The sequence below is a fragment of the Onychomys torridus genome, chromosome 9 (genome assembly GCF_903995425.1).
Source record: "Onychomys torridus chromosome 9, mOncTor1.1, whole genome shotgun sequence".
Classification (NCBI taxonomy): domain Eukaryota; kingdom Metazoa; phylum Chordata; class Mammalia; order Rodentia; family Cricetidae; genus Onychomys; species Onychomys torridus.
This window is the reverse complement of record NC_050451.1, coordinates 37,531,247-37,545,144: the sequence shown is the minus strand read 5'-3', so window position 1 is coordinate 37,545,144 and position 13,898 is coordinate 37,531,247. Positions and strand designations below refer to the sequence as shown.

Sequence of the window (13,898 nt, the reverse complement as noted above, 5' to 3'; positions counted from 1 at the left end):
CACCCGGCGACCTCGGTCGGGACCTGCGCCGGGCGGCGGCGGGCGCGCGCATGCGCAGAGGGCGAGCGCGCCAGAGCGCGGGAAGCCGCTCCGTGCGAACTGCTCTTCCCTGGCACCGGAGGCTGTGGCACCCTTCCTGCTCCCTTGTTCGCTTTGCCTGAGCCTGCAGAGGTGAAGCTTGTCAGCTCCCCGTCCGGCCGGGACGGGCTGTTGCTCCTCGGGTGAGGGGAACAGGACCGACCTTCCTCCTGAAAATCCTAATTCCTACAAAACGGTTCAGGTAGGCAAAGGGAAAGATGCCGGCCACACAGAAGCCCATGAGGTATGGACATACGGAAGGACACACAGACGTCTGTTTTGATGATTCTGGAAGGTAAGCGTCTTTGGAAATTTAAAAAAACAAAAAACCTACTCAGGTGTGACTGTCAGCGGTCATTTACTGCACGTACAGTCAGCCGAAGATGACCGGTGCGGTGGGAGAGAGGGAGGGATAAACAGGGACGTCTGTTCCCTGAGACTTGCTCGCTTTCAACCGTCGTGGGAAGTTAAAATCCTCTTCCCAGAGGAGCGTCTACTCGCCACACAGTTTCATTCGGTGTCGTGTTCATTTTATGAGCTCGCTCACTGCATACTGCTTGTCAAATCCCTCAGCCCGTCGGGAAGGGTAGCCTCCTTTGGCTTTAGTGATGCTGTTCCTCTTTGTTCTCTTTCCTTCCCTTTTCTTTTTAACTTGCTGACTTCGAACCGACTTTGTTCTGTTCTAGGGCTATTCCCTTCTCTTTAGAAAAACAGAAGGTATGTTTATTTTTGTTTTAGGTCTATGTGTGTGTGTGTGTGTGGCTGAGTCTATTTGAGCTGCCATGTGGGTGCTGGGAACCGAACCCAGGTCCTCCGGAAGAGCAGCAAGTGCTTGCAGGCCTGAGCCGTCTCTCCAGCCCCCATGCTTCCCATTTATCTTTCTAAAAGCCATTCCTGTCAAGTACTGTTAAGTTGTGTGACCTCCAATGCCACACCTCTCTGTTCATTGTGAGTCTATTTGTGGCGCTAGAGATAATATCAACAAGCCATGACCATTTCCTTTATTGAAGTTAAGGTCCTTTTGGATTAATAGGCATCAGGCACAAATTAATTACAAAGCACACATATATTTAGAAATATACCTAGAACTACCAAGTGATGTGTACATTGATAAGAATATGGGCAGGGAAGGTGTGGGTTAGAGGACAGAAAGCTTCTCTAAGGGAGTGTCTTGAAATGAGAATGGAGATTGAGTAGGTATTAAGAAATAAAGATAGGCCAGGGATGTAGCTTGGCAGTACCACATTCCCCAGCCCCATGAAAAAGAAAGAAAAGAGAAATATAAAGAGTTGGAGGCACGTTTGGGGATTTAGCTCAGTGGGTTCCATCTTCAGCCCTGGAAACAAACAAACAAAGAGTTGGAGGCATGGCGGTAGGGTGGTGATGTTGATGTTCTGAGTATGTTCAAAAGACCAGTGGCACCAGGGGCCCTGCTTGCTTAAAAATGAAAAGGTATCCATAGTAGAAGGTGAAGTGATATTGAGCTTCGTGAGATGGCTTTGTGAATGTGAATAGGGAGTGTCCTATGCAAGGCCTTCTGCTTTTCACCTTGGATGGGGAGATGGCCAACCAGAGTTCAGATGGGCCTGTAATACCAGTGGTTAGGAAGTGAAGGCCCCAAGAAGTGGAGGCAGGAGATTCCCAGAGCAAGCAGGCTAGCTAGACTATCTGAATTCATGCGTTTTGGGTTCAAGAGAGACCCTGCCTCAGTATGTGAGAGCTATAGAGGAAAACATCTGACGTTAACCTGGCATTCACATGCTTGTGCCCACACATGCACCTGTACCCACACAGATATGAACACACATAAACACAGGCGTGTACACACACACACACACACACACACACACACACTTGTATGTACACACGTAAGAATCTTGTTTTTGTCCTAACAGTGGGAAGGTCTTGAATGTTTGAAACAGAGTACAGCTCTTCATAGAGTACAGCGTGGGAGGATGAATTAGTAGGAGATGCTTTGATTAGTTGTGTGTCAGAAATGGACACTAGAGTGGATATAAGCATGGAGAAAACAGGTAATCAATAGGATAATTCAGATGTTGAGGATAGAAAGGTGTCTGATAGTATCTGCCTATCTGGATGTTACAGTTGAGGAAATTATGCTGTCGTTTGTAGGTACTGGAAATACTTGACACTTGAAGAAGAGCATGGTTTAGAGGGGGGCAGGGAGTACAGATTATGAGTTTGCTTTTGGACAAGGTTAGTGTAGGATTTCTCTGAGATGTCCAACTAGAAATGTAAAGAAAACATTTGGAAATCAGAAAAATGCGAGCGAGGGATAGAAATAGATATGCATATCTTTACTTGAGGTCTGTCAGGGGTTAGGATTGAAGTCTTGACTGGGAATATGTGTGGAGTCGTCGGCATATGTATAGATAATTCCTGTTGCCACTAATTTAGATGAAATCACCTAGAGAGGAATGAATGTAGTGAGAAAGGGGTTCAAGGGCTAGGCCCCAAAATTTAGATATTATTTTAGAGGAGGGACAGCTCACCCCCAAGGAGACCTTAGAGGTACCTAGAAAAAGAAGAGGAAGAAGTAACTATCAAGTGTTCTTGGTGGGCCAAATTGAAAAAGAACAGCAGATTTAATAACCTGGAGGAAACTGATGACTGGTCAAATTCACAAGTGAAGGTAGGATGGAGGAGAGCAAATGTCGTCAACAATGGATTCTGTGTTCTGAGTGAAGTTGGAAGCAGTCGTTTGAAAGAAGAGGAGTAAGCTGAGACTGGGAGAGGAAGAGTCGATGGCCTAGGGTGCGTTAGAGGACGTGATGGCCTCAACACGGAGAAGTCATTTATCCACCTTGTGAATTCATGGTCTCTGCATTCACTGCTATTCACTGGAAATAGAGGCTTCCGTAGTAAAGGCTGAAAGTAGCATTTGTAATGCACATAAATATTTCTAAGGCAGTTTAGGCAATAGTACTAAGTACACACTAGGGTCTATGACCTCCTCTGCTATGAAAGTGTTACTGTACCAGGAATGGGTTCCCCTTTGTGGAATAGACCTTGAATCCAAACATCACTTTGGTTACCCCCATAACTGCCATGTCACATATGTCCACACAGATGCCTAGAAGCTGGTGTCCTAGAGGCAGGCTGGTCTCATATAGCACAGGCTGGTCCCAGACTATGGACTCTGCCTCCCAAACACTGAGATTATAGTCAGTGTTCCCACCCCTGGCTAAACACTTTCTTATGACCCCTTCTGGTTTTCCCATTTAGAAATTACTCATTTTTTCTTTTAAACATTCATTTTATTCATACTCTTTCCTTCCTTCCTTCCCTCTCTCCCTCCCTTCCTCCTTTTTTAAAAAATTATTATTACTATTTTTTTTTTTTGCCATTTACCCTATACTATTTTTATTTTTAGTTTATGGGGTTTTTTTGTTTGTTTGTTTGTTTTTGTTTTTTAAGACAGGGTTCCTCTGTAGCCTTGACTATCCTGGAGTCACTCGGTAGACTGGGCTGGCCTTGAACTCACAGAGATCCTCCTGCCTCTGCCTCCTGAGTGATGGGATTAAAGGCGTGTGCCACCATCACCCAGTGAATTTGCAGTTTTTTATGTGTCCAGATAGGACATTTTAAAAAATGAACACAAGAACTTGGGAAATTAGACGTTTGAAAAACGGGCTATAACAGATGCATGTAGCTATTTTAATAATTATTTTTGGGTAATTGAGGTCATATATTTATTCAACAAACATTTGCTATAATTTCTGTGTGTCATGCTGCTTGGTACTAGGGATATGATGGTGATCGATGCAGAAATAGTCTGTGCTGTTGCGGAGACTATGTGCTCAACTTTGTCTTACGTTATTACAAGAAATAAGTTTATGCCAAGGAGGAACTTAGAGGACATTAAACTCATCTTCATTTTATAGAACAAGAAGTTAACAGTCTGTTAGTGATGTTTATTTGAAAAAAAATGAGAAAAGTATTCACTAATGTCTTGATTTTGTTTCAAAAAATATAAAAATAGCATTCCATAAAGAGTATTTCTGAAACAGGTGACATTTTAATGTGTGCATGTCCTTTACAGTTTTATTGTGACTTGTGGAAGTGATGGTGACGTGAGGATGTGGGAAGATTTGGACGACGACGATCCCAAGTCCATTAATGTGGGAGAAAAGGCATTTTCATGTGCCTTGAAGGTACAATCAATTTACTTGATGTGAAGTAATGCTGGCATGTTACTTTTATGCTTGGGTGAAAAATTATATAAAAATATAAATTTCTCCTTGCTGCATTTCCTTTACTCTGTACCATCTTTGGGGAAGCACTTAGTTTTTCATTTTTAAAAAATGATTTATTTGGGCTGGAGAGATGGCTTAGTGGTTAAAAGCACTGACTGTTCTTCCAGAGGTCCTGAGTTCAATTCCGAGTCCTCTTCTGGCAGGCAGACAGAACACTATATACATAATAAATAAATCTTTAAAAAACAAAAAACAACAATTCATTTGTGTGTTTGCCGTTGCATGTCGAATCCTGCAGTGGGCATCAGATCCCTTAGGGCTAAAGTTACAGGCAGTTGTGAGCCACCTTACATGCTGGGAACCCAACTCAGGTCCTCTGGAAGACCAGTAAGTGCTCTTAACTGCTGAACCGAGAATGAAAATATTTCTTATAAAAGTTTTGAATATATTGCATGCGTCTTTATCACCCCTACTCCCTGTTTTTGTCGTTGTTTGTTTCTTGAGAGAGGGTCTTCTTCAGCCAAGGCTAGCCTCAGGCTCACTATGTAGTCAAGGGTGGGCCCTTGAACTCCTGCTTCCAACTACCAAGTGGTGGGATTATAGGCACACTCCATCCACCATGCTGTGTTTGTGTAGTCCTGGGGATCAAACCCCAGGCTTTCCTGAAAGCCAGGAGAATCCTCTACCAACTGAAATACGTTACAGCCCAGTATCACTGTAATAGCAAAGTTGGAAGCAATTGAGGGAATTCTCAGAGAACTTGTTTTATAATTTGGTAGAGCCACAAGATAGATAGGAAACTGCTAAAACAGGGTAGCTTTTGTATATCTGCGTCAGGAAAGATGTTTATAACAAGTGAGAAAATTAAAAAGTTGTAGACGTATATGTATCGTGTGAAGTTTGGTAAAAATACGAACGTATTTGCGTTGATTTATGAAAAAGTTAAAATGACATAACCTCCGTATGTTAATAGAGATTACTTTGTAAGAGTAGAAAACTCTTCGCTCGGGGCACTTTTATATTGTGTTTTTTCCTCCAATAATAGTCACGATTGTGTGTATGAAAAAGTGTGTAAGAAAGAAAAAGTAAATGAGGTATTATATATTAGTTTGCTAGTCCTTGTGTAAAATTACTGCAAACTCGGTGGCTTAACCCCTAGACCACGATTGCTTCACAGTCCAGGAGGCAAGAAGCCTGAGACTTAAAGGGGCAACAGAGTTGACTCTTGCCGTTCTCTGAGGGATGATCTGTTCCTCGTCTGCCTTCTGGTTGTCATAGTCCGAGTCAACCCATGTTTCCATATTACTCCATCTCAGCAATGGGCTCTGCCGTGGTCTTTATCCTGTTCTAAACGGCATAGTTGTATTTGCTGACAGGGCTGCTGTAGTGGCTTTGTCTGTGGATGTCATCTTCTGTGCTGAAACTGTTTTCTCTAACCTCCCGTGAGTCTCCTCATGTTATGATACACGGCATCCTTTAAAATTTAACTCTTTTTCTTTTTCTTTTTCTTTTTTTTTTAAGATTTATTTATTTGCAGGCCAGAAGAGGGTGCCAGATCTCATTACAGATGGTTGTGAGCCACCATGTGGGTGCTGGGAATTGAACTCTGGACCTCTGGAAGAACAGTCGGTGCTCTTAACCTTTAAGCCATCTCTCCAGCCCCGTAACTCTTTTTCTTACCGGAATTTAAAAATAATTATAGGCCAAAGATCGGCTGGTGAAGGTAGAATTAAGGTTTTTAAAGCTAGGAGACTTTTCTTACTAGTGTTTACTTTAGACAAATTGTATACTGATAAGTTCTCTCTGGGCATGAACTACATTTATAAGGCTTTGTGGTTTTTACAGGATTTTTCATTATGGAGACACTATTAGCTGATTTGGATTTGTTATGCCAGCGTGTCTAACCTTTATTTTTTCTTTAAGAATGGAAAATTGGTCACTGCAGTTTCTAATAACACTGTCCAAGTCCACACATTCCCTGAAGGAGTTCCTGATGGCATATTAACCCGCTTCACTACAAATGCAAACCACGTGGTCTTCAATGGAGCCGGCACTAAGATTGCTGCCGGGTCAAGGTGAGCTCAGCCCCCATGCAGTGTTAGGAGGTTGGTCGCTTTAGGACACGGTGGTCGCTTTAGGACACGGTCCACTTCTATTGGTGTTGCCAAGTCTTTGATAAAGGGTTTTGAGGACAAACTTGTGAATTTAAGAAAACAAATTAAATACATTGCTTCTAGTGCTGAAAAAGATCAGAGAAGGTAATAACTTGTTAGAAATTTTTAAAAAATTATTTTAGGTAGAACCAAAATCCAGATTTTTGCAGAATCTTTCTTTTTTTGTATTTCTTTTTTTTTTCCTTTGAGACAGGGTTTCTCACTGTAGCCCTGGCTGTCCTCTAACTCCCTCTATACACCAGGCTGACCTCTGCTGGGTTTAAAGGTGTGCACCCCCACACCTGGCTTCTGCAGAATCTTTTAATTCTCATTATTGGGCGGGCGGGGGACACGGAGACGGACGGATGGACGGACGGACTTGTTGAATTGTGAGGTAGGATGGGATAGTACTTTCTAAAATGGTTGTAACTGTTAATTAGATTAGCAATACTAGCTAGAAGTATCCAGAGAAGCCATTTAGGCAGTGGTTATATTTTAACAAGGTAGGAAATGTTGACTTGTTTATTTTCAGCATTTTTATTGAACAAAATGAAACAGCAAGTTACTAAATCTGGGTGAGAGTTTGCAAGTTGTTATAAAAGAATTCTAGCTTTCACTCTTGGTTTTGAAATGTTTACACCATGCTTTAGATAGGGTTTTGTATTAGCATTTATTCACGTGATTCCTCTTCACTGTTACAGTGATTTTCTGGTCAAAGTTGTGGACGTGATGGATAACAGCCAGCAGCAAACATTTAGAGGCCATGAGGCCCCTGTTTTAAGTCTGTCTTTTGATCCTCAGGGTACCTTTCTGGTAAGTCTTTCTTTCCTTTTTCATTTTCTTCAGTGTGTTTAAAGCTATGGAAGAATTGGTAGAAAAATTTACCCTATTGGTAAAAAACTTGTTTTATTATTAGTTGAACCAATTTCTAAGTGGTATTATGGCTGTAATTATAGAAAAATACATTCTTTATTTCTGCAGGCATCATCTAGTTGTGATGGAACTGTCAGAGTGTGGAATGTTTCTGATCAGGTAAATTAGTAAATTTAAATTTAAAACATTTTGCCCCGTTTCTATGGTATTTTGCATGTTACATAGTATATTATTGGTCCAAATAGTTATTTATCTTTATAATCTGTTTCTATGAGTAACATTAAGCATTGCTTACATTATTTCAGAATAATCTGATAGAAACATAAATATGTTGAACAATAATTGCTTTTACACAAACTCATAGGAGGAACTAAATAGTATTTAACTTTTAAGCTTGATAAATTAAAGGGGGCAATTTAGTCATATATTTAGAGGATAACTATCCTCTATATTAGATTGTAGTAGATGTTGCTGATAGGGAAATAAAGACAGAGGCTACACTTGATCTGGAGAGTGACATAGAACTTAAGCTTCTGCTAATCAAGCCTGGTACAGGTTTTTAAAAAAAGCTCTCCAGATGGGCAGAGGAAACAGTCTGATCTCCCTGAGGCAATCAGTGGGTTTGTAATCACACAGATACTGTGGCTTCAGGAAAATACCCCTCACAGATAGGCCTCAGTGACCTCAGTTCTACCTGAAGTCTTGAATGAAGAAGTTCTGACTTTGATAACTTTGATGCCTTACCGTTTTATGGCAGACCATTTGAAATTTATTTACTTTTGTCAACATGTTTAATTTATTGAGGTCTTTTCTAGTTTTTTTGATTCGTGAAAGTTGTGTTTGCTTAATGTGCACAGAAAATGTTCTTGTAAAGTTTGTACTCTTCATGTATCTGAAGGACTTAAAACAGAATAGGCTAATTAGTTGTGATAGTTAATATGTATTAAGTTGCTTTTTCCTAAGGCATAACAAATGGAAGACACCACCCGTTGAATCTGTTTTGCATCTATTTTGAGAGAAATTTTGATAAAGAAGAGTAAATTTTCTTTTTGAAAAAACAGACATGTGCTGTTAGTTGGCCAGTACTACAAAAGTGCAACGATGTGGTGAATGCCAAGTCCATCTGCAGACTCGCGTGGCAGCCCGAAACCGGGAAAGTATGTGACTAAGCTTAGTTTTCAACCCTTAAATTATTTCTTTCAGTCCTTGTTAATTTTTAAATGTGAAAACAGTTTGTTTTGTATTGTAATTTTATTTGTATTATGTGTTTTAGAGCTCTAAGCCAAATAATGAATACTGAAATGCTTCAAGAAACATTTCAAATTTAAAAAATTTTACTACGTGTATGAATGTGATGTTTGGGTGTATGCATGTGTGCCGTGACATGCTTGTAGAGAGGACAGTGGACACTTTTTTTAAAAGAATCCATGAAAACTTGAGGTGTGGGCTGGCAGGATAGCTCTGTGGGGTCAATCACACTTGCTAAGAGAGTATGATGCTCCCTTGGACTCTTGTAAAAGGGAAAGGATGGGCCTGGCGGTGGTGGTGCACACCTGTAATCCCAGCACTCGGGAGGCAGAGGCAGGTGGATCACTGTGAGTTCAAGGCCAGCCTGGTCTACAAAGCTAGTCCAGGACAGGCTCCAAAGCTACAGAGAGAAACCCTGTCTCGAAAAACCAAAAAAAAAAAAAAAAAAAAAAAAAAGAGGAAAGGATGGATCTTTTTAAATTGTATGTTTTACATGACTTATTTTATATTTTTCTTTTCATTAACGCTAACGGAACAACTCTAAAACAGGATTATATGCAGTGTTGAAGAAATATAGAACTCTTGCTCAGAATAAATGACTTAGTGCTACTTCTAGGTGTATTCTATAAGTATATATTTATACATGTGTGCTACAGTATATGTATAACAAAATATACCATTCTATGAGATTGCAAATGTCTTAGGTTAGGGAACTGGTTAAATAAATATTGGTAGTCCTGAAAGTTAGATTTTTCTCTAATTGTTAGAATGAGGAATATCTTTCATGTTCTTTTTTTTTTTTTTTTTTTTTGGTTTATCAAGACAGGGTTTCTTTGTGTAGCTTTGTGCCGTTCCTAGAACTCGCTCTGTAGACTAGGCTGGCCTCGAACTCACAGAGATCCACCTGCCTCCGCCTCCTGAGTGCTGGGATTAAAGGTGTGCACCACCACCGCCCGGCTTTCACGTTCTTATGAAATAGACTTTAAGATATAACTACAAACTATTAAGCTACAAAGTAGTAGGTATAGATAGAATGTATATTTATATTTTACTTAATATAATTATAAATGCTCAAATATACACACATGCATATATACATATGCATTCTTTGTTTTATTGTGAGAAGGGGCTCAAGATCAAGCTTGCTATGTAGCTAGGATTTTAGGCTCATAAGCATCCTGCTCATATTCATACTTTTACAGTCTGCTTATATTTGTCCTTATGAGTAGAACTGCTTCTGATTTGGAGAGACTTTCAGGACAGACCCTTCCTTTTAGATCTTGTGAATATTTTTTTCTTTGACACAGGGACTGGCTGTGCAGCCTAGAAGTCAGGATTCTCCTGCCTCTTTCTTAATGCTGGGGTTATGGGCATGTACTGTACTCAGCTTTCATAAGTTGAGTGAGCACTTAGGAGTGTAGATTCACTTTGGTAACATATTTACTAAAATTGGAATGATACAGAGAATATTGACATTGGCCCCATGCAAGGATGACATGCAAATTCATGAAGCATTCTATATTTTTTTTCAAAAATTCCATGTTATATAATTAACTTGTGTTATTTAAGAATAAAATACATTATTAGATTTTTAATTAATTAATTTTATGTGTTTGTATGTTTTGCTTGCATGAATGTCTTCTGCCTCATGGTCATGCCTGGTGCTTGAGAAGGTCAGAAGAGGGCATTGGATCCCCTAGGACTGGAGTTACAGACTGCTGTGAGCTGCTGTGTAGGTGCTGGGGGTCAAACCCAGGCTCTAGAAAAGCAGCCAATACCCATAATTGCTGTGCTGTCTCTTCCGCCCCACTTTATTTATTTATTATTTAGGTTTTCATTTATTTTTGGGGGTGGATTTTGAGGTAGGTTTTCTCTGCGTAGCCTTGGTGGTCTTAGAACTAACTCACTCTATAGATCAGACTGAACTCGAACTCAAAGACATCTGTCTGCATCTGCCTCCCAAGTGCTGGAATTAAAGGCATGTACCACCACCACCCAGTTCAGCTTCACTTTACTAACCTTTTTAAATATGGAAAAATATACATTTTTTTTTAGTGTTTTGATAGTGCTATTTTTTGTTGTTATTTTTCTTCGTAAGTCCTAGACCTTGTATATTTAAAGCATATATTTTTCCACTGAACTGTCTCCCAGCCTTTCCACAGTTTTATTTTTTCTACTTATTCTTTTTCTTTTTCCTCTCAAGTCATTATGGAGCTAGTGAGATGCTCAGCAGGTAAAAGTGCTCACTGCCAAGTTTAACTACCTGAGTTTGAGCCCCAAGACACACCTGGGAGGAGAGAGCCAACTGCTACACATGCACACATGCAAAATAAACCAATAAATATAAATGTCATTTTAAAAATTGAAAAACCAAGGACGCTGGCTTGATTTCCCAGCAGCAAATGCGGTGGATCTTTAGCTGTAAGAAGGCTGGATTCTGAGGCTGGAGGACTGGCTCAGCGGTTTAGAGTACTGGCTGCTCTCAGAGGGCCAGCCTCAGTTCCTGGCCACCACACAGTGGTTAACAGACAGACGTCTGTAACTCCAGTTCCAGGGCAGCTAACCCTCACCTCTGGCCTCCACGGGCACCGTGTGTGCAAGTGGTGCCGACATACAACAGGCAAAATGCACACATAAAACAAAAACAAATAAATCGTAAAAAAATAATATGAATAAAAGAAAGCCTTTAGAAATAGTTTAAAATATAGTGAAGGGCCAGTGAGAGGGCCCCGTGGATAAAGGTACTTGGCGGCCAAGGCTGACAACCTGAGTATGAGCCACAGAACCTAGCAAGGTGGAAGAAGAAACAAACGGACTCCTACCAGTTATGCTCTGATCTCCCCGTGTGCAGAGGCATGCTCGCTCTCTCTCACATGCACAGTATTTATTATATGTACACAGTAGCTACTTCATTGTTGCTTTGTTTTCATTGAAAGTCATAGTGATGTCTACTTTTTCTTATCAAGATTTCAAATCCAGTGATTTTTGAGTTTTGTTAATCGTAGTTGAAATTCAAATTTGCTCTTATGTCTTGTAAGTTTGCCTAGATTAGCTTTATGTTCTTTTCTTCTGCAAATTGAATTTTTGTGCTTTTATTTGTTTTTCCCAATAGTTACTAGCCGTTCCTGTGGACAAGTCTGTTAAGCTGTACAGAAGAGACACTTGGAGTAATCCATTTGATCTTTCTGATAGTTCTGTCTCTCAGGTAGGTTTTGTGACACCTGGAGTAGTGACAATAGAGAGGATTTAATGCATACGTCACTGAAAACAGTTGTCCAATATGAAGCATGTGGGCTAGAGAGGTGATTCAGTGGGTAGAGCACTGACTGCTCTTCCAGAGGACCCAGGTTTGATTCCCAGCACCTGCGTGGTGGCTCACAACCATCTGTAACTGCAATTCCAGGGGAGCTGATGCCTTCTGGCCTCCACAGCAATGCTTGCAGATGGTACCCAAGCATACATTCAGGCAAAATACCCATACAGATAAAAATAAATAAATGGATATATAAATAAAAGAAAGACATTTATAGGAAGTAAAATTACCTTTAGCTTAATATTGGAGTAAATTATTCTTGAATTTTTAGTTTGAGTTTCAGTAATACTTGTGATTCTAGTCTCCAGAACTTTAGTAGAAGAAAGTTTATTAGTTTTTTTTTTTTTTTTTTTTTTTAAGGATTTATTTATTTATTTTTAGGCAGAGCCTCTCATAGTTAGGGTTTCTATTGCTGTGAAGAGACACTATAACCACAGCAACTCTTATAAAGGAAAAACATTTAATTGGGGTGGCTTACAGTTTCAGAGGTTTAGTCCATTATCATCATGGTGCAACATGGTGGCCTGCAGGCAGACGTGGTGCTAAAGAAGTAGCTGAGAGTCCTACATCTTAACTTGCAGGAAGTGGCTGTCTCACTAGGCATGTCTTGAGCATATAAGGGACCTCAAAGCCCGCTTCCACAGTGACACACTTTCTCCAACAAGACCACACCTAATAGTGCCACTCTCTTCGGGGGCCATTTCTTTCAAACTGCCACAGAGGCTTACCACATAGCCCTGTCTGGCCTGGCATTCTCAATGCAGATCAGGCTGGGATTAAACTCATAGAAATTCACCCGCCTCAGTCTCATTAGAATTAAAAATGTGTGCCACTACGCCTGGCTAGATTATTCTTTTTTATTTTCAGTGTATGCGTTTTTTAACGTGTGTAAGTGACTGTGTATGTGCCTGGTGCCTGAGGAGGCTAGAAGAGGGCTCTGAGTCCCTGGCACTAGAGTTCTGGATGGTTATGAGTTGTCATGTGGGTGCTGAGAACTGAACCCTGGTCCTCTGCAAAAGCAGCCAGTGCTCCTAACCACAGAGCCACCTCTCCAGCACCTGGTTAATTTTCTTATTCTATCTCTATCTTTCATTTTCTCGTTTCTCTCAAATTTTAGGTCAAAAATTACTCATCTGTATTCTTTTTCTCTCTATCCTCATATAAGTTTTTGCAGTTAAAGGCTCAGGGTAGCAACAGTGACTTGCTAAGGTTTGCCTCATTTACTGGTGTCTTCATTTGATAGTGAATGGTGGGAGGACCCCCCCCCCCCTTTTTCAGGATGATAACATTGTTTTGTATTGTTATATTTCATTGTTAAAATTAGGCAGGTACTAATTTTCTCTTGGCTAATAAAACAACATATGCTAATAGCTGAATATTATTTAAAAAGGTTAAAAATAAATATACTTTTGCCATTTAAAATGTAATTAGAATAATATAGACTAGAGATTTAAAGCTATTTGGGAGTAATAAAGTGGGTAGTTTCAAAATGTACAACATTATTATTAACTGTTTCTTTGTAGACACTCAATATAGTTACCTGGTCTCCCTGTGGGCAGTATTTGGCTGCAGGTACTATTAATGGCTTAATTGTAGTTTGGAATGTGGAAACCAAAGACTGCATGGAAAGGTACAATTTTTTTTTCTTGTTTTATTAGGAAACATTTGCACATTTTGACTGTTAATCAAAATGAAAATAGCTCTTAGTTATGTAAACCATTTAGCTTTTTAAATATTTATTTACTTATTAATTGTTTGTGTGTATGTGCACACTGGAGAGAATGCATGGTCCAATGTAATGTAGACATTGCATGAGCCAGTTCTAAATTCGTGAGGGTTCTGGAGATCAAACTCAGGCCTGGTGACAAGCATCGTTACGCACTGAACCATCTCTAGTACCACGTAATTTTTTCATGCTGAAATTTACCTAGAAAGTAAAGAAATGCAGTTTGTATTTGTTTTTGGATCGTGTTGAAGACTGAATGATTGCTAGACAAGGACTCTACTACTGAGTCA

The 13,898-nt window shown here is 40.0% G+C and overlaps 1 protein-coding gene and 1 non-coding gene across 3 annotated transcripts in view; both read left to right on the top strand.

The window, feature by feature from the left end:
• Window positions 1-83: 83 nt before the first annotated feature.
• Wdhd1 (WD repeat and HMG-box DNA binding protein 1) overlaps window positions 84-13,898 on the top strand; it is a 43,869-nt gene continuing 30,054 nt past the window's right edge. For both annotated transcript variants that reach the window (XM_036198475.1, XM_036198473.1), the window contains exons 1-8: window positions 84-373; window positions 4,142-4,253; window positions 6,219-6,370; window positions 7,150-7,261; window positions 7,430-7,480; window positions 8,383-8,478; window positions 11,682-11,774; window positions 13,406-13,512. In XM_036198475.1, coding sequence (XP_036054368.1) covers window positions 297-373; window positions 4,142-4,253; window positions 6,219-6,370; window positions 7,150-7,261; window positions 7,430-7,480; window positions 8,383-8,478; window positions 11,682-11,774; window positions 13,406-13,512 — 800 coding nt within the window. In that variant the 5' untranslated portion in view covers window positions 84-296. The remainder of the gene's footprint in view (window positions 374-4,141; window positions 4,254-6,218; window positions 6,371-7,149; window positions 7,262-7,429; window positions 7,481-8,382; window positions 8,479-11,681; window positions 11,775-13,405; window positions 13,513-13,898) is intronic.
• Window positions 9,991-10,095, top strand: LOC118591727. Its single transcript, XR_004946015.1, has one exon. It is a non-coding gene; the product is annotated as a U6 spliceosomal RNA (small nuclear RNA).